Below are 26,717 nucleotides of genomic sequence, written 5' to 3' on the forward strand. Positions count from 1 at the left end.
CCATGTGGTCACCTCCGGGGCAGGCGGGGATCGAACTCATGTTGAAGTGGCTTTAGCTTCTTAGTGCAGTGCTTTAACCCGCTGCGCCACCAGGGAGGGCCCGTCTCACAAATATTTTAAAGAATATTTACTTATTTATGCATACAGAACTGGGGTACAGGCCAGAGGTGCAGCAGTTAGGGGATTAACCAGAGACAGAGTGGGGAGCAAAACAGGCCAACTGATGAAGTACACTGCTGAGGGGAGCAGTGGGCGGGTCAGGAGAGGTCTGCCACCACAATGTGGGTCACCTCCACGGCTGGGGATATAACTCATGCTGAAGTGGCTTTAGCTTCTTAGTGCTGTGCTTTAACCCACTGAACCACCAGGGAGGGCACTCACTATTTTTGCTTCGGAAAATATGGTAATTTTTTAGGGAAATATTTATATATTAACATATAACAGATTTGTTAATATTATGTTTAAGTAAATTAATTATGTGTTTTAAGTAATTTCTATTTTAATTTCAACTACATTGCATATCATAGATATAATCCACATGAATAAAAACTCTTTGGAAGCCCTAGAAATAATAAGAATGTAAAGGGTTGCTTGTTTTCATATCAAATTATTTGAGGACCTTGGCTATAAACTATAGTTACAGTTCAGTAGTTTTAAAAAACAGAAATTTGTGACTCAAGTTCATAATTTAAACAAATTGTGATTGAAGCAATACAGTGAAAACTTTGATATGTGATATTGGTTTGTGCTTAATAAATATACTTTTTTATAGGTAATTGAAAGAAATAAAGTCATATTGGCTAAAAGGCTTTACCTCAATGAAAAAGGCTGGAATAAATACAGCAAGCATTTGCTTATACTGCTATCAACTAAGGTAAAGACTTAAGTAATTGGAAAAAGACTAAGTATAGAGGGTTGAGATTCTAAGAGGCCTTTGCCAAGTTTATCCTTTTTTAAAAATATAGCTTTATAATATTTATTGTGGATGAAATGAGAAGTGTAAGAAAAAGGTGATTAAAGGCACGTTCTTGTATTTGTCATCTGTCCCAGTTAACTAACCTAAGTAACACTACAATTTTTTACAGCTAGTCTACAGTGCTTAAAGTAAAAAAAAAAAAAGTATAAGTAGCTGTATTCATTGAAATAATTGTCATTTGTTACATTAATTTTGATGTAATTTTATGGGAAAATTCAGTGAGTACACTAATCAGAAAAGGAGATAAGTTGCATTTAACATGTTTCTACTGAGTCAGACAATTTATACTAGTCACTTCGTTTACTTCTTAAAGTAATATGTATAATAATACCTATTAGGATCTTTATTTTATAGATAAGAAAAGCTAATTTCAAAGTAAATAATATCCCCCACAGTTACATAACCATAAGTAGGATTCACATTTGATTCTATTTGGGTTTGAAATTCCTGTTTTCCACTGTTCTTCACTGTCTCCCATGAAATTCCTGTGGGGAAATTGGGCTTATCTTGCCTCTAATAATTTATGTACAATAGAAAATCCACACTTAGCGGGATTTTGTAACAATTTTTTTGATGACATTTTGAAAGATGGATATCTTTTCAATGTTTGATCCATTTTCTAAGCTTGTCTCTAGTATTGCAATATAAATTATGACTTGGTGTATGTCAATAAATATTTGTTACATGAGTGAATATAATTTTTTACTCTGCTTTTTATCTAGGATACTACAGACCTTGCAATGTTGCAGAAGTTGACGCAAAGATGGAAAATCTTGGTGAATAAACTCAAAGAGGAAATACAACAAAATGAAGAGTCTACGAAGCAGGCGCTGCAAGTTGTTAGGGAGAACTTAATCAAATGGCAGCAGTTCTTTGGAAATAAGTGGGTCTCTAAGAATGTTAATTTTTCTCACTGTACAGTTACCGTGTTTGAAAGCGTAGGCTGATTTCCACCCCCCCCCTTTTTTCTGAATCTTACCCTTATAATTTCTTTTAACATTGATTTGGAGGAGGTAACCAGCAACTCTTACAAGTTGCTCAGTCTACTAGAGCCTTAAACAACCTTGGATATCTAGAGCTAAATATATCTGTCATCCATTCTGAATCCTTACTCAAATATTGCTGCTCCCACTTAAATCCAACTTTTTCTTTTCCTTTCTTCTCTTTTTAAAATCACGCCGAGTTTTGTCTTTACATGGACTCAACTGCAAATTTTGTAGTATGCATATGCAGAGAGTTGTAATCAGGGTGTAGAAGTTATAAGATTGACTTTGATTGGCTATCATATTTTGTAATTACAGAAATGTGACAATGAAGAGGCTGCCTATAAAGTAGTTAAAATGTTGGCTGGATAATAAACCACAGTCAGCATTAGTGGGAATCTGTTCTTTGGATGCGGGCTGAACTCAATGACGTCTTCTTCTTCTTCTTTTTTTTTTAAAGATTTATTTTTTTACGCATACACAACTGGGTTACAGGCCAGAGGTGCAGGGGCGGTGAGAGGATTTACCAGAGGCAGAGTGGGGAGCAGAATAGGCTGACTGACAAAGTCAGCTGCTGAGGGGAGCAGCAGGAGAGACAGGAGAGGTCTGCAGTGCCATGTGGGTCACCTCCGGGGCAGGGATCAAACTCGAGCTGAAGTGGCTGAGTTTTGATGTGCTTTAATCCATTGTGCCACCAGGGAGGTCCCTGAACTCAGTGGTTTCTAATGTTGTTGTTGTTGTTGTTTTTTTAACTTTTTTTTTTTTTAAGATTTATTTATTTGTGCATACAGAACTGGGGTACAGGCCAGAGATGCGGAGGGTGAGAGTATTCACCAGAGACAGAGTGGGGTACAGAACAGACAGATCAACAAACTGACAGATCAACACTGCTGAGGGGAGCAGCGGGGGGGTCAGGAGAGGTCTGCCACGCCATGTGGTCACCTCCGGGGCAGGCGGGATTCGAACTCATACAGAGTGGCTTTAGCTTCTCAGTGCTGTGCTTTAACCCGCTGCGCCACCAGGGAGGGCCTCTAATGTTGTTTTTTAAAGTCTTAGGATTTTTTTTTCTGTTGAGGAAACACACTTGGGTGCCATTTCCATTTCAAATTGAATTGAATGATTTCAGTTTTTCATACCCTTTAAGAGGATTCCAGTAAGTAGATCTGGAAGATCTGGGTGTGGAAGCGAGAACATATGCAGGCTGGTTGCTGTTACATGTTTGTTGCCATTAGCTGTGGAGGAAGTGGCAGTGGTTATCTTCAGAAACTTCTTACCAAGAACTTTCGCCTTGTGAGATTTTAGAGAAATTAAAGTTGTCAAAGTTGGGGCTCCCACCCTAAATATTTGAGCCTAAATTATTCATTAAGTTTCCTTATAACTTACATTGTTCTGATGATTATATTCAGCAGGAAGTTTTCTTAGTTCTGAATGTTCTGAACGTCCAAGATCCTTTTAATACTATTTGGCTATGGCCCAGTCATTTGCTTACTCAAGTTTCATTACCATATGGATTTGTATTTGTAAATTTAAAGATAAATACAATGAGAAGACAGTATGGAAGGCATGCTTGAAAACCTTTAAGGAGTAATACAATATCATATGGTAGATATATTAATGATTTTCTTTGTTTATACTTTGCTCTGAAACCCTTTTCTTGCTCTTTTTCCTTTTTTTCAGCGGAAAAGACAATTTACCTCCAAAGAGAAATGTGTTTGAATCAGTTATTTCAGACTTCAAACACTTGTACAAGGTAAGACTTTATAATAAGCAGCTTGGTGACTGAATTACTGGTTTAAACTTGCCCCATTTCAGAGATACGGAAATTGAAGTTTAGAAATGTAAAGTAACTTATTTATATTATCTATTAATGACAAGCAGCTGAATCAGAATTTGAGTTCAAGTCTCTCCAACTCCAAAATCTTACTTTTAATTGCTCTGCTACATTGCTACCCTGTATAGGTTACTCTTTTTTGGGGATCATGTAAGCAGATATATTCTCTCCTTATAGCCAAATAGTAATTAAATATACATAGTTCTCTGGGACTTATTTACCTATCATTAATTTTTTACCCTTATAGGATTTAATATAATGACTTTCTTCTTAGTAAAATATGGATTATTTTGTAGGTTATCAAAATTAATTCACTTTTATTTTTAAAATTAAATATATGTCACATACAGTTTCTTCTCTCCGATTAACAGGATGGAATTTCAAAATAATTTGAGTCATTGGAAAATAAGGATCTGGGTGGATTTTAATGCACTTACTAGTGAATAATGTGCAAATCTCCCCCCCTCCCCACCCGTCCATCTTTTACTCTCCAGATACTGATTGAAGAAAAGGACAGGTACACTGGTGATGGTCTACTGTCAAAATATGATTCTCTCAAGATTATTAAACACTTACAAGAAAACTGGACAGATATTGGGTTTGGAATATTTAGTCGCCATAAAAGTATGGAAGGGGAGCTGCCACCAGAGCATCAGCACATGATTGAAATTCTGAAAAACGTAGGAAAACTCTACAGTGAACTGGAAATAAGAATAAATGGGGATAATGGTAAGAATAAAAATGATAGGTTGCTTGATTGATCGTTTTAATTCAGTCAATAACAGTCAACCAGGGCCCTCCCTGGCAACAGGTTAGGATGCAGCACTTCAAGCTGGCTGCAGCTGCTTTAGTACAAGTTTAATCCTGGGCCCCAGAGCTGACCCACATGGCGCAGCAGACCTCTCCTGTCTTACCCACTGCTCCCCTCAGCAGTGTATTTGATTGATCTGCCTGTTCTGCTCCCCACTCTGTCTCTGGTGAATCCTCTCACCACCCCTGTACTTCTGGCCTGTATCCCTGTTCTGTATGCATGGATAAATAACTTAAAATATAATATTCAACTAAATCAAAATATAGTAAATTGTTTAAAATAAATGAAGTCAAAATGATGAATGATAGTAAAACTAATGGATCATTTGGAATACTCCTAAAAAAGTTAAAGTTTACTGAAAAAGGTAGTGAAAATATTTTTATCAAGGACAAGAAAAAGTTTGGTTTTTTAATTACTTCTTTACTAATTATGAGGTGGAAGCATTTTTATTTCTCAAGATAAAATTTTGAGAGGGCGACTTTTCATGATAGCACAGTGAATCAAATACCAGGATCCAAACTCAGTCAGTCCTCATTAAGGCCTGAACTACAGTCGTGATGAAAACCTGATCAACCACCTGAAAAGTGACTCACAAACTATGTTCTCAGTTCTATTACCTACCCTATAATTAAGAAGAAATTAATCATCATTGTCTTCTTTACAGAATGACTTTGTGAATCACGCCTTTTATAAAAACTAGTTCATAGTTTCTAGGTAATACATTTAATTCTCAGTTGAGGAGAGACAAAATGTAAATTGCTGTCAAAGAAATAGTCCATTGGTTAGAAAAGTATCTGTTTTGACCCTCCCTCGTGGCACACTGGGCTAGGATGCAGCAGGCTAGCCACCGACACTTCAGTACTAATTTGATCCCCATCTCTGGATGTGACCCACATAGCACAGCAGAGCTCTCCTGTCTCACATGCTGCTCCCCTCAGCAGTGTACTTCATTGATTTGCCTGTTCTGCTCCCCACTCTGTCTCTGATGCATCTTCTCACCGCCCCTGCACCTCTTGCCTCTACCCCAGTTCTGTATGCATAAAAAATAAATATTTATTTAAAAAAAAGTACCTGTTTTACAGTGTTTATTCATTAAACATTTAGTTAGGTACTACCTTGCTAGACAAGCTGTAGGACAACAAAAAGATGGAAAATGGTATGCCCGTGCCCATTAGTATTTTATAATTTATTTTTTAAATAGTAGACCTCTAATGCTTCTAAAAGTTAATGCTGGTCTCATTCTTTTAGGTATTTCTAAAATTATTCCAACTTTGCTTAGCTCTCTTGACATGTATTCTTTCAAGTTGGAAAGCACGTTGGAGTTTCCTGAAATGTATCTTGAAGAACAAAAGGGACTTATTGAAAAAATTAATGAAATGATGTCTCAGGTGGATGCATTGCTGAGTCTTATTGCTACTGTCCCGCAGTGCATGGATGAGGAATCTGGCTTGTAAGTTCCCACAGGTCTCTTTCTTGTACAGCTTTACTGTAATGTGTAATTAACATATCACACCAGTCACCCTTTCAAAGTAGAAAGTTAGTGGTTTTCAGTATATTCATAGATATGGGTAACCTTTACCATTGTAAATTTTAGAACAGCTCATCACCTCAAAATGAAGTCTCATATTCTTTAGCTCTTATCCTCCTATCATTCACCCACATAAAACCCCTAACCCTAAGCAAACACTAGCCAATTTTCTATTTCTGTTGATTTTCTTATTCTTGACCTCTCATTTGAAAACAGTCATTATACTATGTGGTCTTTTGTGATTTATTTCTTTCAAGGTTTATCCATGTTATAATACTTTGTTCTTTTTTATGACTAAATAACGTGGCATGTTTGGATATACCATATTATGTCCAATATAGTTATCCTCTGTTGGGACCTTTGGGTTGTTTCTAGCTTTTGAATTTTGTGAATAATGCCACCCAAAACATTCATGTACAAGTATTTTTGTGTGAACACAAAATCCTCTTTTTCTTGGACATAGGAATAGAGTTATTGATCATATGGCAACTCAGACTTTAACAAATTGAGAAATAGATAATGTATTTCCCAAAGTCATTCCTTACCTAGTTGCCCTGGCTAGAACTAGTACAATGTTGAACAGAAGTGGTGGGAGCTGACTTTCTTGTTTTGGTCCTGTTCTGAGGGGTAAAGTACCCAGACTTTCATTGGTAAGTACATTACTAGTGTGGAAGTTTTGTGGAGTCTTATCACAAGGAAGTTTTCTGCTATTCATAGTTGATTGAATTCTTTTATATGAAAATGTGTTGGATTTTATTAAGGGCTTTTTTTTTTTTGCATCTATTGAGATGATGATATGATTTTGGTTTTTGTTCCATTGATGTCTTATGCTAGTTGACTTTTGGATATTAAACCAACTTTGCATTCATTTGCTGATTTTTGTATTATCTGTGTTAACTAATTTCCACTCTGTTCACTATTATTTCCTTCCTTTTGCTTTTTGAGGTTTAATTTGCTCTTTTTTTGTATCTTTAAGGTGGACTTTTAAATTATTGACTTTTGATCACTTTGCCTTTTTAATACAGGCATTTAAAGCTATAAGTTTCCTTCTAAGTACTGCTTTATTTGTGTTCTGTTAGTTCTCAAACAATTGTCAACACATAAATTCATTAAACCTTGTGTTTTAGCTGGTGATTACTGTTACACTATACATATGTCACTTTATTTGATTTGATTTGTCCTTCAGGGTGTGCCCAGAACATATATTTAACAGGATTAAACAATGGATTTTGAAGATAGGCACTGAGATTAACAATGGGAACATTGAACTTCAGCGCCACGTATGTACTTGTAGGGGTTGTAAAGCTATATTTTGCCTTGATTGGGAGTTTTCTTTTTTTCTTTTTTTTTTTTTTTAAGACTTATTTATTTATTTATACACTACTGGAGTATAGGCCAGAGATGCAGAGGGTGAGAGGATTCACCAGAGACAGAGTGGGGAGCAGAATAGGCAGATCGACGGAGTACCCTGCTGAGGGGAGCAGCGGGCGGGTCAGGAGAGGTCTGCTGCGCCATGTGGTCACCTCCGGGGCAGGCGGGGATCGAACTCATGCGGAAGTGGCCTTAAGCTTCTTAGTGCTGTGCTTTAACCCGCTGTGCCACCAGGGAGGGCCGATTGGGAGTTTTCTTTAAGGAAAACCCAGGTTATCCCTTCCAATTGAAGCAGCAGAGTGGAAGGGGAGAATGGGAACTTAACAATTACTGAATAATTTTCAGTGGATTTTTAAAAAGATTTGTTTTTATTTGTTTATGTATACAAGGACTGGAGTGTAGGCTAGAGGTGCAGCGGGGAATGGTGAGAGAATTCACCCTGTCCTGTAGGGAGCAGAACAGGTGGATCCACTGAAATACACTGCTGAGGGGAGCAATGGGCAAGACAGGAGAGGTCTGCTGTGCCATGTGGGTTAATCCCTGGCCTGGGATTGAACACATGCTATAGTAGCTGGCAATGGCTTGTAGCACTGAGACTTTAACCCAACACCACCAGGGGTGCCCCTGTTTTGAGTGCATTTTTAAATGTAGTATGCCTTGCCTCTGGAATAAGTTTTGGAGATAATCAAAATTGTTTGAGTTCTAATTATTATTTATTCTTTACTCGGTATACTGAATCCTGCATTCGACCCTAACAGCATTTATCTGTGGAAATGACAATTTCCATGTAACTTTGAAATTAAGATAACATATATTTTGTTTATTTCAGTTATCACAATATGACCTTACAAGGGAGTGTGCTTAGGGCTCCTTGGTCTGATCGCACTCCACAGCAACACAAGCTGATAGGCCACTGTCCACTTCTCTACCCACTGTAAATCAGAGGGTTGGACTTGAGGTTCCCCAACCTAGGAAAAGCACTCTTGAGACTCTAATCAAGATTGAAAAGAGGATTCCACAGACACCAGTGAGGGCAAGCAAGGAGTTGATATTTATTGACTAGAGAAAAAGCAAGGAAAGAGGACTCTGGGGAGACTTCTTTGGGCGTGAGAGACTTACGCAGGCGCTGGGGTGAGAGTCTCTAAAGATTTTAGGAATGGGCTTTGAGAACATAGGAATTAAGCTTTGTTGGCTAAGAAAGTGAAAGTGGACTTGGCTGCAGTACATTTGTTGTTGCTTACTATTCACCAGTCACTTGCAACTGGGGGTGTGGGAGTTCAGCAGCGGTGGTATGGGGGTTGGGGGAATGTTGTACAAGGCTTGTGTTCTCTGAAGTGAATTATTTCCTGGCAGCTGTGTGGCTCCAATTTGGACTGGTTTGGCCGAAGGTCTCTGACTGTTCTGGGCCTGCAGTTCCCTTTTCTTCCCATAGTAGCCAACTCGATAGGCTATGGAAAGATAGTTCAGAAAGAGTAAAAATAACTAAAGTACGAAACAAAGCAGCCCTTTGTTTGAGTCAAGGAAGTTTTGGCAGCAGGTGCCCAGGCCTATGGTCATCAGGTTTTAATCTCTTGTTTACCAACCCTTGGAACAGCAAAATTGTGTCCTTAAGTCCTGTTCTGTCCTGGTCCCAGGGCCCCTCCTGCTGATTGTTCCTGACCATTCTGGGGTTTGGGCGCTGTCTGATTGGCACCATCATTTGCTCAAACACTCCTTATAAAATTTAGTGCACCTCTGTTTGGTTTTTTAAAAACTTCAACTTTTTACTTTTTAAAGGGTGTGAAAAACCTTTTGTTTTAATTTTATCAAATTTCCATTCATAATGGAATGTGTGTATTTGGACATTGTCCACCTTCTCTAGCTTGCGGTCAGGTAGGACATTGCCAGCCTTATTTCCTGTTCCACCTGGATGTTCACACAGTACTTGTTTTTCCCACACACACATCAATACCAGCTTCTGAAGGGTATGATGTCATCAAATGTAATGTAATACAAAACTATGTCAAGTTCATGGGCTGTATAACAGACGTTGCATATCATTGTTATTTCCCTCAATAACTTAGGATACCATGGCAATCTTGAGAGTTCACTGTGCAGCCCTGGAATGCCTGGGTGTATAATTTGGGAGCTGCAGCTTTTATGACATAATAGCCTCCACTAAGCTAAGGAAGAGGAAGAGAGTAGTTAATGTATAATAAGCAGAAGAAAAATAAGATTACACTAATTGTGTCATGATTGGATTTCATTAAGAGTGATAGTGTTGCTGAGTGTTGGGTACAGGTATGATAGCTTCTGTTCTTAAAATTAGTGTGGCTTTTACTGTTCATTAAAAATGGGTAATTTATAATCATTTTTAACAGGTGGATGAATTGCACATATCTATGATCCAGTGGATGGTAAATTTGCTGATTCTAATGGTGCCTGACTTTGTTGATCACAACACTCTCCCAAAGTTGGAGAAGAAAAGTGCTGAGGAGCATGACGTGGGAGTTGCAAAGTTAGAGGTAGAGGCCATTGCCCTGGCAAAAAAGTTATACCAGTATTCCACTTATTTGAACAGGTAAAACTATCTGCTTATTTTTTTTTTTTTAATTTATTTGTGCATACAAGAACTGGGGTACAGGCCAGTGCAGAGACAGCGAGAAGATTCATCAGAGTCAGAGTGGGAAGCAGAGCAGGCAGATTGACAAGGTACACTGCTGAGGGGAGCAGCGGCGAGACAGGAGAGGTCTTCCAGCCATGTGAGTCACCTCCCTGGCCAGGGATTGAACTGGAGCTGAAACATCTTTGGCTAGCTTTATCGTGCTGTACTTTAACCTGTTGTGCCACCAGGGAGGGCCCCTATCTGCTCATTGGTACACAAAATGTCCCATCAAGCAGAGGCGAGAAGCGCAGTAAATTCACATCAATGAAGAATTGTTGTAAATAAGTAAATGTTTAGAAAGCACTATTAACGATTTACTTTTTTTTTTTTTAAGATTTATTTATTTGTGCATACAGAACTGGGGTATAGGCCAGAGGCTCAGGGGCGGCGAGAGGCTTCACCAGAGACAGAGTGGGGAGCAGAACAGGCAGATCTACGAAGTACACTGCTGAGGGGAGCAGCAGGTGGGTCAGGAGAGGTCTGCCACACTATGTGGTCACCTCCCTGGCAGGCGGGAATCGAACTCATGTGCAAGCGGCTTTAGATTCTCAGTGCTGTGCTTTAACCCGCTGCGCCACCAGGGAGGGCCTAACAATTTACTTTTTAAAGTGGCTGCATCAATCCCCTTTTGGAATAAGAGATTTTGTTGTTCTTCCAGTGGTTTTAGAATGCTTTTGAAAAAATGGTGGCATAGCCACTATGGGAAGTATGTATATATATGAGAGTGAGAATTAGTAAAAAACAAAAAGATCCACTTAGTTGCATAGGTAAGATACATCTTCTACTTTTGCTGTTACTGAGGAGGGGGGTAAAAGGGAGCATTTATAAAGAAATTTATAGTTTCCCATGTAATTTTATATACAAATGAATGTATATTTTTGCATATTTCACCAAGCATCAACCAAAACTTCTCTTTAACTCTCCCCCATTACCAAAATGGAAAAAAATCCTCTATTTGATAAACTAGAAGATTCTCATAAAATAAAGATGAGCCCTGAAAAATTGTACTTTTTAACTAGGAAGCAAACTGTCACTATGATTATTTCCAATTTGGAAATTAGCTTGTACATTCTAGCCAATTTCTCCTTTCATTTCCATCCATTGAGAGGAATGGAGTTTAGGAAGATGATGAAGCTGAGCAACTGAGAAACAGCACATTATTTTTCTTGGCTTAGTGTAATTGTTATGGTAAATTTCCACTGTATCTGGATTTAAAACACCTGGAAGAAGAACCAACAATAAATCATTGTGTTCTTCTCCCCCTAGTTGTTGCAAAGGAATGGTAACAGCTATAGATATGAGTAGAACAGACATCTCATCAAAAATTCCTAATAAGGAACATCATGAACTGAGTAAGATGAAGGTAATGACCCCACCTTCCCCTTTCGTTTTCTGTTCTTGGTTTTTAGCAGACTTTTATGACTAAGTGATTTCCAATAATCTGCACATGTTTATAACTTGTGCAATTTGATAATTTCTAAAATATGTATGTACATGCCTATAAAATAACCACTATGATCAAAATAAAGAACATATCCAAATTACTAAGTTTTGTGGTGTTCCCAGGCAATCTGATCCACTTTCTAACACCAAAGATTATTTTTTATTTTCTATAAGTTATATAAATGAAATCATACAGAATGTGTACTTTCTGTGTGACTTATTTCACTAGCATAATTAATTTGAAATTCACACATATTATTGCATTTATGAAAGGTTTATGCTTTGCAGTGCTGAGTGGTATTTCATTGTATGCATATATCTAATTTATGTTAATGGCTTTTTAATTATTTATCACAAAGCTTCAGTGTATATTCATGTGCCTACATAGATTGCTTTTACTTTTCTTAAGCAAACAGCTTAGTGACTAAGTCATAACTTCTGTTTAACTTCATAAGGAAGGCTACCTTCCAAAATGATTAAACCACTTTATGCTCTTGCCAGCAATGTATGAGGGTTCCAATTGCTTGATATTCTCGTCAACATTTGGTATGGTCAGTCTTTTCAGTTTGAGACATTTAAGTAAGTGGGTAGTGATATGCCATTGTGGTCTTTCTTTGCATTTTCCTAATATCCAGTGATGTTGAATAACTTTTGTGTGCTTATCTGTCGTCCAAGTATCTCCTTTGGTGAAATGTATATTTGAAAGTTGCTAAGAGGATAGATTGTAGACATTTTCATCATAAGAAAAAAATACTGTACCTATGTGGGGAAATGGATGTTAACTAAATTTATTATGTTAATTGTAATATATGTATATATATTACATGTTATACACCTTTTACAATGTAATAAGCCAATTAGATCTCAACAAGATTGGGAAAAATGCAAAGAAAGGAAATTCAACTGTCTTGTTATTTGATTATGGCTAATTTAGATATTTAATAGTTCAAGTGACAGAAAATTAATAGAATATGAAAAAAGTAAAATTATCGGTTCAAATCCTGGCCCATTTATGGTTGGTTAGTTTTCTGATTATTGACTTTGAGAGTTTTGTATATATTCTTGATACAAACCCTTTTAAGGGTGATTTACAAATATTTTCTCCTAATGTGTGGCTTATGGTTTTTTTTTTTTTTAAAGATTTATTTATTTATTCATACAGAACTGGGGTACAGGCCAGAAGCTCAGGGGCAGTGAGAGGCTTCACCAGAGACAGAGTGGGGAGCAGAATAGGCAGATGAATGAAGTACAGTGCTGAGGGGAGCAGCGCGTGGGTCAGGAGAGGTCTGCCGTGCCATGTGGTCACCTCCGGGGCAGGCGGGGATCGAACTCGTGCTGAAGCGGCTTCAGCTTCCCAGTGCTGTGCTTTAACCTGCTGCGCCACCAGGAAGGGCCTGGCTTATGTTCTTTTTTAAACAATTTCTTTCCAAGAGGGAATTGTTTTAATTTTATTGAACTTCAATCTATCATTTTTTTCTCTTGGATCTTGGATCTTGCTTTTGGTGTTATATCTAAATAAATTTTTGCATAATAACTTCTCCCTAGAAGTATTACAGAGCTACTAATGTATAGGGCTATCTAATTTCTTTAATGCATTTATGGAAGTTTCTGTATTTGATATAGGGCTACTATTTCTTCTTAAGTAAACTTAGTAACTTTGATCTTGAAAAGAATTTGTGATTTCATGTAAGTGGTCTAAATTATTGACGTAGAATTGCTTAGAATATTCTTGTGTTATCCTTTTAATAATTATAGGATATCCACTCTTTTCTTCCTGTTATTGAAAATCTGCTTCTTCTTGTCTTTTGTCCTTGGGAGTCTAAAAATTTTTTTACAAATTTGCTTGATCTGAAAGAACTAGCTTTTGATTTCATTGGATTTTTTTCTATTTTCTATTTCTTCAGTTTTTACTCTGGTCTTTTTTTGGTTTTAATTTCCTCTTCTTTTCTTTCTTTCTTTTTTTTTTTTTTTAAAGATTTATTTATTTATGCATACAGAACTGGGGTACAAGCCAGAGGTGCAGGGGTGGTGAGAGGATTCACCAGAGATAGAATAGGGAGCAGAACAGGTTGGCTGACAAAGTACACTGCTAAGGGGAGCAGCAGACAGGTAGGAGAGGTCTGCCATACCCATGTGGGTCACCTCCGAGGCTGGGGATCGAACTCATGCTGAAATGGCTATAGCTTCTTAGTGCTGCGCTTTAACCACCTGCACCATCAGGGAGTGCCCTCCTCTTCCTTTCCTAAGTTTCATAAGGTATAGTGAGACCTGTCAATAAATGGGAGTATGGTAAGAAAGGACAAGCATGCAGGAAAGTTTCTATTTTTCAGTCTGTGTGACATTTAAGTGACAGTTCTCATTAAACTTGACATGTATGCGCCTTCCCTAGTGGCGCAGCAGGTTAAAGTACAGCACTAAGAAGCTAAAGCCACTTTAGCATGAGTTCGATCCCTGCTCCAGAGGTGATCCACATGGCAGCAGACTTGCCCATTGCTCCCCACAGCAGTGTAGTTCGTCAGTCGGCCTGTTCTGCTCTCCACTCTGGTGAATCCTCTCACCGCCTCTGTACCTCTGGCCTATACCTCATCTCTGTATGCATAAATACATAAATCTTTAAAAAAAAAAAAAAACTTGATATGTGTGTTTATGCTCCTCTATATGTATGATAGGTTATAAAAATTTTTATGTGTTTGTGAAAAATAACCAAAGATTTTGCCTGGACTCCTCATACAAATGGTTTTGGATTTTCAGAGAACAGATAATCCCCATGCTATATGAACCATTTAAGAGTACAGTAATAACTGAAAGCTTTCCTTCTTTCAGATAGCTACTCCTTGTCCTACTATGACCTAGATCCCAAGCCCTCTCCATAAGAGATAATATGATTTAGGCTTATGTTCATAAAAAGTTATCTTTGTACAAATTATTTAACTGAATGAATTACAAAGTAATTGAATGGATTTATATTCAGAGGAATTATACTTAGTAGCATCTCCATAGGTGTGCATGAATAAATTGGTATAATCTGGTGTTATCTGCCTTGTAATTGGATTTTTTATCTCTTTCCAGAAAGAATGTTATGAGTGGATAACCATATGTTCACACCTTCTCTCTGGGCTCAAAGGCAGAGAAATAAATTTATTGACATTTGATGAGAAAGAACAGCTATTTGGAGAAGAGGTACTTGCTACATGTTAGCACTGGTTCTTCCTGTATTTCAAAAGATGAGGGTTCCATGACGTTTTCCAACCAGTGTTCTGAATTCTCATTCATTTACTCAAATCAACAGGATTGGCAGCTCCTCTCCCTTCCAAGGGCGAGAACATCCACCCAAACATTTCTTCTCATTTTCTTTTGATTTTGTATTCAAGAGATTTATTTTATTTATGTATGCATACAAGAGCTGGAGTAGAGGTCAGAGGTGCTGGGGTTGGGGAGGTGGGTGAGAGGCTTCACCAGAGACAGAGTGGGAAGCAGAACAGGCAGATCTACTGAAATACACAGCTGAGGGGAGCAGTGGGTGAGACAGGAGAGGTCTACTGCGCCATGTGGGTCACTCCCTGGCCCAGGATTGAACTTGTGCTGCAGTGACAGGCAATAAATTCATAGTGCTGAGGCTTATCCATAGTGCTGCCACTAGGGAGACCCCATCATTTTCTTTTGACTTGATCTACTTCATAAAGGGAAAAATGATTTTCATGATCGGCCACCTCTGAGTTTGACCTTCAGACATCCCTGCCCCTGCATGCCTCCAGTCCCACCCGCTCCTCAGCAGGGTCGGCCTTCCCAGCCAAGGAAATGTCTCCTCTTGAGCATTTCATCACGTGCCCATCGTCCTCCCTCTTTTATATTTTTCCCCTTCTCTCTAATGGTTCCTTGTTGTCCTCTTCTAAGCAATCTGTAAAAACAGTCCTCCCATCATCATAATACTGTCCCTTTCCATTTTTCCTTCTCTTCTTTTTCTTTCTCTTCCCTATCACAGTCACTTCCCTAAAAATCCAAACTATTAAGGCACCAATGATTTCTTATCACTAATTCAAGTAACTCCAGTCTTTATTTAACCTGACTTCTTTATAGCATTTGACCTTTGGGGCACTCACTCCTTGTGACCTCTCCTCATGACCTCTCCTCATGAGAAAAAAAATACCCATTTTTTCCTTCTACTTCTATATATTTTTTCACCATCTTTCATTTTAGTCTTCTCACCCTGTCTGCCACTTAACTGTTATATTCTGTTGTTGGCTGGCTTTCACTTCTCAGTCTACAACCTGCCTATTACCGTGTTAATCCTGTGGTTTTCACTCTCACCTGCTGACTGCGGATCCTAAATCAATGGCTCTTACTGGCAGTCACAGACATTTATTTTTTTTTTAAAGATTTATTTATTTATGCATACAGAACTGGGTGCAGGCCAGAGGTGTAGGGGTGATGAGAGGATTTACCAGAGACAGAGTGGAGAGCAGAACAGGCAGAGCTACTGAAATACACTGCTGAGGGGAGCAGCGGGTGGGTAAGGAGAGGTCTGTCATGCCAAGTGGATCACCCCACCTTGCCAGGGATGGAACTCATGCTGCAGTGGCTGCGATAGCTTCATTGTGCTGTGCCACCAGGGAATGCCCCACAGACAGTTATTTTTACTTCAGTGTCAGGGAGTAAATTCTGAAAAATCTCCCATTGCTAATAGAGCAAACTATAAGCTGATGACATACATATCAATGCTCTTGGGCCTGAAAGAGAAGGTTCTTTCTATCAATTCGTGGGGCTTTTATTTTACACTTAGATAATGAAAAAACACACCACGTTCTAAATGATATAACTTTAACAAGTGCTCATTTTCTTGACTATGCAAATTTTGAATTAATATTCAATGATTTTATCTGCATTATAATTTTGAGATTTTAGTTTAGTTTTAGAAAGTTAATGAGCTCCACAGACTGATCTTGGCTGCACATCAGTCCTAGATGAAAATAAAAGAAGTCTACAGATCAGAGTCAGCGAGACTTAAGAATAGAAAGGATTTGATTTTACTGTATTAATTAATTTTTAAAGGGATGGCATTTATATTTTCTCCAAATGTTGTAGTATCTGGAAGTGGAAGAAATGGTCTTAGCAAATCTGAAGTTTAGCCATTAAAAGTTATTTACAACAGGCCCTCCCTGGTGGCGCAGCGGGTTAAAGCACTGCACAAAGAAGCTTAAAGTCACTTCCGCATGAGTTCAATTCCCGCCTGCCCTGGAGGTGACCACATGGCGTGGCAGACCTCTCCTGGCCCACCTGCTGCTCCCCTCAGCAGTGTACTTCGTCGATCTTCCTGTTCTGCTCCCCACTCTGTCTCTGGTGAATCCTCTCACCCTCCGCATCTCTGGCCTGTACCCCAGTTCTGTATGAATAAATAAATAAATCTTTAAAAAAAAAAAAGTTATTTACAACAATGGGAATAGGAGAAAAGACAAGAAGTTGTTTTACATTACTGACCTGCCACCACAAAGTCTAATACTTGCTTCCCAGTCTAAAAAAGGTCACAGCTGGCTCAGTGATTCATCTTGGAGGTTTGAACTTGAGTTAAGACACTTGTAAAAACATAGACAAGTCATTGTCTTTCCTGGCCCAGGTGCTTCCAGGCATAGCATAAGAGAATAAAAGCTCATTAGGGAAAAAGCTAGAAACTCATAATTTGGCCATATAGGTACCCTAAGTCTGTCTTGGGGACTTGAAGGATAAACAAAACCTACTTGGGAAAGAATTAGGGAAGAAAACCAGCAATCGCCTTCTGTAGGGGTTAGGGACAGGGAAGGAGGTAGGGCTGGGGGCAGGAGCATTTCATGTCATTAACCTAACTTGGAAAATTGCTGGGGCTCATCTTCTACTGGCCTTAGGAGGAAGACCCGATGGATGATGGGAGAACCCACAGGAGGGCAAGAGAGAGAGAGAGAGGAGGTGAGGGAGTAATACCCCCATGTTCTCTGGTCATAGGAAGGGCGCCAAGTCCAGGCAGTGACCCCTCAAAGACAGCAAGATTTGCAGCTTGGCAGTCATTCAGCTGCCCCTACCCGCTACTCCTGCTGCTGCTGGCTGCTAGGAGAGAGGCAGAAGGCTCTGCCACCTGAGGCCTTGCTTCCTCTTCTGTGTCTCCGCCCTTGGAGGCAGTATGATCTCTGCCCTCTGCAGACTCTCCTCTTTTTTTTTTTTTTCCCACTTTCCTGCTGTCTGATGTTTTTTGAGGCAACATTTGGTATTCTTTGCAAATGTTCCTTCCTTTACCAGTCTTAATAGACTAGGTTCCATTCCTAAGACTTTGTCCTGCAGTCACTTACAGGTTCTCCTTTTGTGATGAAATTTATGTTCTTGGCTTTAACTAAATGTACGTAAAACTGTCAGAGCTCTGTCTTTAGCCCACATTCCTCCATCTAAACTCCAGATGCTGGAATCAGCTACTTACTGGACAAATCTGCTTGGCTATCACAGTGGTAATTCAAGCTCACACAGCCTGATCTGAACACCTCTATCTCCCCAAGACTGCTTGTCCAACTTTGCTTATTACTTCTGTCCCTGCATCTGTGGAGGGACATAAACCAATATACCATGTGTCATTCAAGATACTCCCTTCTCCCAACCAACCTTATTGGTTGACTATCCAGAGTTACCTCCTAAATAGCTCTTGAATCCTGATACTCTTCATCTTACAAATATGTTATATATTCTGTTATATATTCCCTGCTCCTGTTGCTGTGGCTTTTGCCTTCACTGTCTTCTTTCTTCTTTCTCCTTCCCCTCCTCTCTCTCTTTTCTCCCCTCCCTTCTTCCTCTTAAATCCACCTTCCTGTTGCTGGAGTAGTTGCTTTAAAATGCAAACCACCTTAACCTCTTTTGTTGCCTCAGTGCTTTTATGATAACATGTAATCTTCCTGGAGTCCCTCTGTGGTCCTCTCCACCTACTCCTGAGTTTCTGTTCTATTGAACTACTTTTGTTCTCAGAGCCAATTCTGCCTAGAACGCCCCCATGCCATTCTTTTTTCCCTGACTCATCTTTCAAGAAACTTAGACATTAATGCCTCCAGGAAACCTTGACCAACCTTCTCTTTCATGACCATCTACCACTAGATCTAGGTTAGATGCTGTGACTGTTTATATTCACAGAACTTATTTGGCCACCAGACTGTAAGCTTCTTAAGGGCAGGTCCCATTCTTATTAGCCATTGTTCATTAAATGTTTTTGAATGACTAAATGCTAATATATATAAAATATTTACCTGCATATTTACATGAAATATTTACTGTATTAAAATTGTTGTATTGTTTTACCTCACAGGACTTTTTAATTGATCCTGAAATTAGCAAGCCTTTTAAATTGGATGAAGAAGAAAGTATAGATAAGGAACTTAAGGAAAAGAGAGAACATGAAATAGAAGAGGTGAGGTTATTCTTTTTTCTCTATATGTCTTTTTAAAAGATTTTATTGATTTATGCATACAGAAATGAGGAACAGGCCAGACAGAGGTGCAGGGATGGTGAGAGGATTCTCTAGAAACAGAGTGAGGAGCAGGACAGGCTGACTGACAAAGTACACTGCTGAGGGAAGCAGTGGGTGAGACAGGAAAGGCCTGCCGCGCCATGTGGGTCACCTCTGCGGAGGGGATTATTGAACTCTCACTGAAGCTGCCAAGACTTGGCTTCGCTTCACAGTGCAGCGCTCCAACCCACTGTGCCTCTCTCTCTATTTTTTTTTAAGATTTATTTATGCGTACAGAACTTGGGTACAGGCCAGAGGTTCAGGGGCAGTGAGAGGATTCACCAGAGACAGAGTGGGGAGCAAAACAGTCAAGACTGTTGAAGTACATTGCTGAGGGGAGCAGTGGGTGGGCCAGGAGAGGTCTTGCCGTGCCATGTGGATCAACTCTGGGCTGGGGATTGAACTCATGCTGAAGTGGCTTTAGCTGTGCTTTAACCTACTGCTCCACCAGGGAGAGCCCACATATTTTTAAAGAATGTGTATATGTACATATACACTGTGGAAAATATAAACAGATCATTTGGAAAATCTCACTTTCCTCATATAGTTTTAATCATAACTGTAGAAATACTTATCTCTTTATTTTTACAGTAAATAATGGGAAATCCAGCCATTTCCCATTAGCTTCATTCCTACCTCTACCCTTCTAAACTAGACAGTGTACCTCTCACCTTGATGCTAATTTCTTTATTCCTTCAATGCCAGATTTTCAAATAGTAATTTAAATTCCCTGTCTCCACTTCTTTAGCTCCTGTTCTGAGCTGTCTTTTCTCCATACCTCCCAAGATCACCTCCATATCTTTCTTTTCCTTACCTATATCTACCACTGCTGTGTCCCTACTAATAATATCTATGTTTCCTGGCACCCTTGTAATCGTTACAATAAAAATAGAATGATAACTACCAGTCATTGAATGCCTTCTCTCAGCTATAGCCTCTGCATATTTTATCTTTCATCTGCACAGCATAACATTGCTCCCATTTTACAGCTAAGAACACAAACCTCAGAAAGGCCGGCTGGCTTACCCAAAGTCACATCTGTAAGTGGAGAAACAGCATTCAAACCCAGACAAGTCTGACATAAGAGCCCTTGCCAATTCCTAGATCGACTGCTACTTTGATTTTTGACATTCAGGAAAATCTAGCATTCTCTACAAGGTTTTCATTTACTTCCCTGTGTTTCTTCCTTGCTGATAGCTTAAATGTTGGCATGATCTTAGGCTTTCACCTCGGACTTTTACTTCCTGCACATGAAGAACAGAACACAAATATTATACATCCCAGGGTCTCATTCTGACTAGCATTTTCTGTTTTATTTTTGCTACAGTGCTTGGCTATAAAAGGCACAAACTAAATGGCAAACATTATTTGGTCATAAATAATGTTTTAGTAATTTAAAAAATTGTATTTGTAATTATTTCCTCCTCTTCTTCTCCTGTGGTCTTAGTTCAGGTTCTTTTCTATCTACTTTACAAACTCCTATTCAGCCTTCAAATATAATTTTCTGTACAAAAACTTTCCTGTGTGTCTCGGCAGAATACAGACCCGTTTTCTGGATACACCAACCCTTAGAATGCAACTCTATGTCACAGCAATCATGTATGCCATAACTATTTTATTGTCTATTTTCCCGACTCTACTGTGAGTTCCTGAGTTCTGGAAGAAAGTCTCTGTCCTGTCTCAACTTCTCTAACCCAACTAGTTTTTCACATAGTGTTTGGGATAAGTCTTCAGAAATGTTTGTTGAGTGATTAAAGTAAATTTGAAATTAAAGCTTCAGACATGGCAGCAAGAGACCTGCCATTTCACTTTCTACCCGGTGCCCGGCCACTTATAGGTCCTGGGTGTTTTTGTGCCCTAGGAACCATCAACATCTGCGAAGCTGGAAAAATTAATCCGATTCATTGGAGATGATGAAAATGTTTATTCCAAACCTCTGTTTGAATCAGATATATTTTCTTCCTGGGTATGTATCTGAAACCCAACTAGTAATTCAAAACCAGAGGAAAAAACTGTGTAAAAATTATGTAGCTCAGACCAACATGTAGGTCCTCCAAGAGAATCAGGGACTTCTAAGTAACATATATTACAAGGTTTTTCCCCTTCCGGCATCATCCCTAGGATAGTCTTTTTTTTTTTTTTTCACGTTAACTTTATATAAGACCTCATTCTTTTCTTTAAAACTCATTTTAAATTAGCATTTCATTTCTTTCCTTAATTTAAATATCTTAGTCATTATTTGACCACCCTAAATATACTCATTCAGCTGACTGTACTAAGTACCACAATGAGATCATGGCTCCAACCACATGAATTACTAGGAAATTAGGAATCTTTACACAGTGGCTGTGGAGAATTCCATAGGAGAACGGATTTAATATTCCTCCACAAAATGTTCTAGGATGTGATAGGCTTAAGTCAGCTCTAAGTACTATCTTGGTGGGTAGATCATGTGCATTTAGGTATACTTCATCCCATTAATCTCCAAAAACGGTGTACATCATTTTGTATGTATGTATTTACAGACTGTGTATTATCTTGGTGGAAGGAGAAGGGAATCTATGGATTTCATCAAATTTCTCAGCCCCAAGGTTAGGGGCTATTCTCATTGTTAGAGGCCTCATCCACCTGCATGGGCAGTGGAGCAAGAAGGGCGAGGAGCGTGGGAAGAGAGGAGTGTGGCAGCAGCCAGCTAGATCACTTGGTCTTGGCAGAGGCGTGGCCTGAAGTAGAGGGAGTTTGTTGGTCTGGGTCTTCAGGGAAGTTGTAGGAAATATGTCCTGCTAGTAGGAAGAACTGGGGGAGACCATGCAGAGTTAGACAGGAGCTGGGAAAATTGGTGAGAGTGGCACCTGGAATTGGGATCCAGTTATATTCTCCCAAAGTAGTACCTTTCAACAAGTTTTTAAAGTCATGTTTAATGCGTCAGTCAAGAGGAAGCAGTGCCAGCAACATCAGGAGACTTGTACAAAAATGATGAAGAGTGTAACACCATTTTCTCTGCTAAACCTCCAGTTCCACCAAAGACGTCCTGCCTCAGAATTGTTCCCCGGTGGTACAATTCTGCTCTGTCATCTAAGTTTGGCATCAGGTTCAGGCCTTGGAGTCAGACAGGAAACAGACAAGAAAGGCAAGAGCCTGTACCCAGGGACAGGGGTGTGGGGGTGTGGGGCATGTCCTCAGGGTGCCCTTCTGTCTGACAGCATGATTATGGGGTGCTGTGGCTAGACCACCTGAGGACAGAGTGGCCAGGAAATCCATCTCCAGACTTCAAAAAGTTGTTTTTGTTGCTGTTACTAGAGGTCACTAAACACCAATCTCTCCAGGTTCTCATTGACCACAAAGTCTAGAAAGTGCTATCTAGGTGTACAATTGTGAGTTCTTGGAGGTAAAAATGAGTTACGTTCATACTACAGATTGGTGGCTGGAGCACTGCCACAGTAAGATGGGATCATCGGGAACCCACACAGTTGTGCTAGCCAGCCACGGCAAGGTGAAGATCTGAGAGAGTGGGTACCCAGAGAATGCGGATGTTTGTGAGGTCAGAGGCTAGGAGCAGGAGGCAGAGCCTGGAGTAGGTCTTCTCTTGGTCTGGATAGCATTGCAGGCCCTGGGAACAGACTGTTTTCCTGCTGGTCATAAGGATACTGGGGCTTCCAAATGGCAATTTTAGGTTTTAAAACTTTGACCCAAGAAGGGGGAGCAGGACAGAAGGAGAAAAAAACTGTATGGTTGAGAAAATAGGAAGAGAGTAAGAGAGTTCAATTAAGTAGACATGTTGAAATATTTCTCTAAGGTTCTTTTAGAAAGAGCTAGCACAGTAGAATGGAATGTGTGACTAGGAGTGAAGAGGTTTGTATAAGAATCTTGCGTTGATCCGCTAGATCATTCTGTGTTTGTGGCCGGCCCCCTATCTTCTTAAATCTCCCTTTCCATCTATAATGAGGGGTCACCTTTTAATTGCCCCTGGTTGGGAATCATAGGCAAATGAGATTTTAAAAAGGCCATAGTTCTAGAAAAGTGACATCAATTCATTTAAAAATGTATTTATAACTTTTGCCTTCTAAATTTCCTCCTTTACCTTCTTCTTACTTTGTTTTCTGGAACCATTAGAGTCAAAATAAATGAAAGGGGTTCCCCTTCCCAAATTTTCCTTGCTTTGATATTTATGAGGTTCCCTAAGGAATTGAAAGATCTTATTGGAGTTTGAAATGTTATAATCTTAGTGAAGTAAATTATTAATAAGCTATTGTTAAGTTCCTTGATCTTTAACTTGATTTATTACTGAAACATGTTTAGCTTCCTCTCTTTAAGGTCTTTTCCTGTTTCTTTTTGTTGTCTTTCATGTTTCTTACTTGAAACGCCAAGTATATGTCTACCTGTAGCATGAATACTTTGAAGCTGGTCAAATCACACGGTCAAATCCTATTCTTTTTTGGTATTAAAAGTATGCTAATCTTCTATTATATAAACATGTATAGGAAAGAATATTCTGGAAGACTCAGTCTAAAATAGCCTGAAAAGATATAGAGCATTAACTGTTGGAATTCTTAGTTCACTCATAATACATGTTCCCTTTGTTAGAGAGAGGCAGCTAATCAAAATACATTGGCTCAAAAGTATCTGGAAGCAATGATTATAATTGAATGCACACAGGAGAAATTAATGTAAGTATGAGGACCCACAACAGTAACAGGTAAAGATTACTGACCTGGAGGTATGGCTGAGAAATCCACACTTGTTGGCTTCCCTTGTGTTCTCCTGCTGCCTTCATTGTCACTAGTGGGCTAGGTATCTCTGTATTTCCTAGAAGCTGTTAGCCACATTGCTATAGTAGGAATACCCACCCTCCCTCACACTGGACATGGAGGAAGTAAAAATGTAAGTAGGGTCTTTATTGCTGCATTATTTACAATTGGAAAGACATGGAAACAGCCCAAATGCACAAAAGTGCATGATTGGATTAAAAAGATGTGCTACATATACACCATGGAATATTACTCAGCAGTCAAAAAAAATGCATGCTTTTTGCAGCAACATGGATGGAGCTGTAAGGGATCCTGCTTAGTGAAATAAGCCAGAAATAAAAGGGAAAAAGCGGACGGTTTCTCTCGTAGCAGGAATATAATGGACCAGGCGAGAAAATAATAATAATAGCAATAATGAACAGCTATATAACAGAGACAATTTATGGGGGTGGAGTGGGGAATGGGATCAAAAACGGTGGGGGGAGGGAAATGCACTGGGCTTTAGTTGGCACATGGGTGATTGGGTGATAGAAAGCCCAAGGGGATTACAACTGAGATGGAAAAATGGACAAAATGATGTAAAAATAAGCTATTATATTATTTTTAAAAAGGGGGGGCCTCCCTCGTGGCACAGTGGGTTAAAGCACAGCACTAAGAAGCTTAAGCCACTTCCACATGAGTTTGATCCCCACCTGCCCCGGAGGAGATCCACATGGCGAGGCAGACCTCTCCTGACCTGCCCGCTGCTCCCCTCAGCAGTGTACTTCGTAGATCTGCCTGCTCTGCTCCCTGCTCTGTCTCTGGTGAATCCTCTCACCCTCTGCATCTCTGGCCTGTACCCCAGTTCTGCACGAATAAGTAAAATCTTTTAAAAAAAGAAGAAGGAAAATTATGGCAGAAATACATTGAGAAGCACAAATAAATGACCAGCAGATAAGAGAGTAAAAATTTAATTAAAAAAAAAATGTATGTGGGCTGGGAGATGAGGTGTTGGAGTTGATCCAACTCAGTATGTTTTTAAGAGATGAACTATAGAAATGAACAGAACTGGGAAAGATGGCTGTGTGCCAGAAGAAATACTATATAACCAAAGAGTATGATGAGCAAAAAAAGAGTTAAGATGGCTTCGAACAGCAGGAGACTTAGATGTATAACATACTCTCTAGTAATTTAGGAGCACCTCTCAAAACTGATCTTCTTGATTGTAAACTCTGGTTTAAAAGTTGTCAAAAAGGACACTATTGGGCTTAGCATCTTGGATCACATCAATTAAGAGGAGTCAAAGGAACCCCTGAAAAGAGGTTCCCCTGGCTATTGATGAGGTACAAATAGCCAACAATCAGATTTCACTAATTCATAGCACGACTGACTCTCACAGCCGGATCAGTCCCCAGGCCTCAATTCTTGGTTAGTCATTGGTGCTGATGCTTTCCCTGTTTGTACCCTTCAGGCACATTCATCTGATCCCACTGACTTTTTTTTTTTTTCTTTTAAGATTGATTTATTTATTTTTACAGAACTGGGGTATAGGCCAGAGGTGTGGTGGGTGAGAGGATTCACCAGAGACATAGTGGGGAGCAGGACAGGCAGATCGATGAAGTACACTGCTGCGGGGTGCAGTGGGCAGGTCAGGAGAGGTCTGCCGCGCCATGTGGGTCACCTCTGGGGCAGGGATTGAACTTATGCTGCAGTGGCTCCGGAGAGCTTCATAACGCGGTGTTTTAACCCGTTGCACCACCAGGGAAAGCCTGATCCCATTGACTTTTATGGACCATGAGTTTCTATGTATGAAGGGTATTTTTTTGAAATTTTCTCTTTTGTTGTTTCTCTGGACTTTGCCCATATTAGGCAAGTTGAAAGTAGAGCCAGACAAGCAGAGGAGAAATTTGATGATATAAATGAGAAATTCCATTACACCCTTATTAAAAAAAAAAATCTGGAGAAAGAACTAGAAGAACTTATGAAGTCCAACGAGAAGGCTGAAGAAATACAAGAAAATGGAGCAGAGAGAGAAGAAGAAAGTGAAGAAGAAGAAGAAAAAGAAGAAGAAGAAATCAAGCCAGTACAACAAAATTCCTCAAGATCTCTAAAGAAAGGTGAAACTTGCTTTCTCATATTGCTTTAAGTTGCATTTATAAAAAAAATTGACTGGGTGACAGGTATCTTAGGAGAGTATCAGTATCCTTTGTGCAAATCTAGTTCATATTTCACATAGGAAAGCACATACATTTACTGTGATATTATATCTTGCAAACAGGAAAACCAAATGACAACTGTTGACTGGTAAACTAATATGAGATACAACTTTGAGTTATTAGACTGGCAAAAAACTGTTAAAACAATAGAAGATGATGCTGGTCAGGATAAAGTAGTCAGTTTTACAGATAATGTTTGTGGGTCGATGGGCTTTATGTAACCCTTTCAGAAGTGTGTTTAGATCTTAAAAACATGTATATCCTTGAACCTAATTACTTCAATCTTAGGCATATACTATAAGGAAAAATAATAAATACAGGGGGAAAATGAGTGCACAAACATTCAGTATGTTATTATACATATTAGGAAAAATAGAAATAGCCTATCCCTCCAATTAGGGGGGAAAAAGTAAATTAATTCTGCTATATTAATAAAGCTGAGTACTATGTAACCTTAACATGGTGGTTACAAGTAATTTGTAGTGACATGAGAAATGCTTATGTTAAAGTGTCAAATGCAAGAAACAGGATCTGATGCAGCATTTTAAAGCCAGGAAACAGATCTGAAAGAAATGTACCCAGATATCATCAGACATTGTCCCTGGTGGATGGAGGTTTATGGGGAGTGTTGTCTTTGTTTTTTTTATACTCTTGCATGTTCTATGATGATAATAATT

At 39.2% G+C, this 26,717-nt stretch overlaps 1 protein-coding gene across 1 annotated transcript in view; it reads left to right on the plus strand.

Moving 5' to 3' along the window:
- The window catches only part of AXDND1 (axonemal dynein light chain domain containing 1), a 47,872-nt gene that overhangs the window by 19,136 nt on the left and 2,019 nt on the right, over positions 1 to 26,717 (plus strand). Inside the window, exons 12-24 of the mRNA XM_012728973.1 lie at positions 773 to 874; positions 1,699 to 1,859; positions 3,637 to 3,709; positions 4,285 to 4,519; positions 5,850 to 6,051; positions 7,316 to 7,409; positions 9,861 to 10,060; positions 11,411 to 11,507; positions 14,657 to 14,773; positions 18,897 to 18,998; positions 20,959 to 21,063; positions 23,682 to 23,764; positions 25,694 to 25,941. Of these exons, the coding sequence (XP_012584427.1) occupies positions 773 to 874; positions 1,699 to 1,859; positions 3,637 to 3,709; positions 4,285 to 4,519; positions 5,850 to 6,051; positions 7,316 to 7,409; positions 9,861 to 10,060; positions 11,411 to 11,507; positions 14,657 to 14,773; positions 18,897 to 18,998; positions 20,959 to 21,063; positions 23,682 to 23,764; positions 25,694 to 25,941 (1,819 nt within the window). The remainder of the gene's footprint in view (positions 1 to 772; positions 875 to 1,698; positions 1,860 to 3,636; positions 3,710 to 4,284; positions 4,520 to 5,849; positions 6,052 to 7,315; positions 7,410 to 9,860; positions 10,061 to 11,410; positions 11,508 to 14,656; positions 14,774 to 18,896; positions 18,999 to 20,958; positions 21,064 to 23,681; positions 23,765 to 25,693; positions 25,942 to 26,717) is intronic.

Source organism: Condylura cristata, unplaced genomic scaffold (assembly GCF_000260355.1).
Source record: "Condylura cristata isolate star-nosed mole 26May11 unplaced genomic scaffold, ConCri1.0 scaffold00024, whole genome shotgun sequence".
Lineage (NCBI taxonomy): Eukaryota > Metazoa > Chordata > Mammalia > Eulipotyphla > Talpidae > Condylura > Condylura cristata.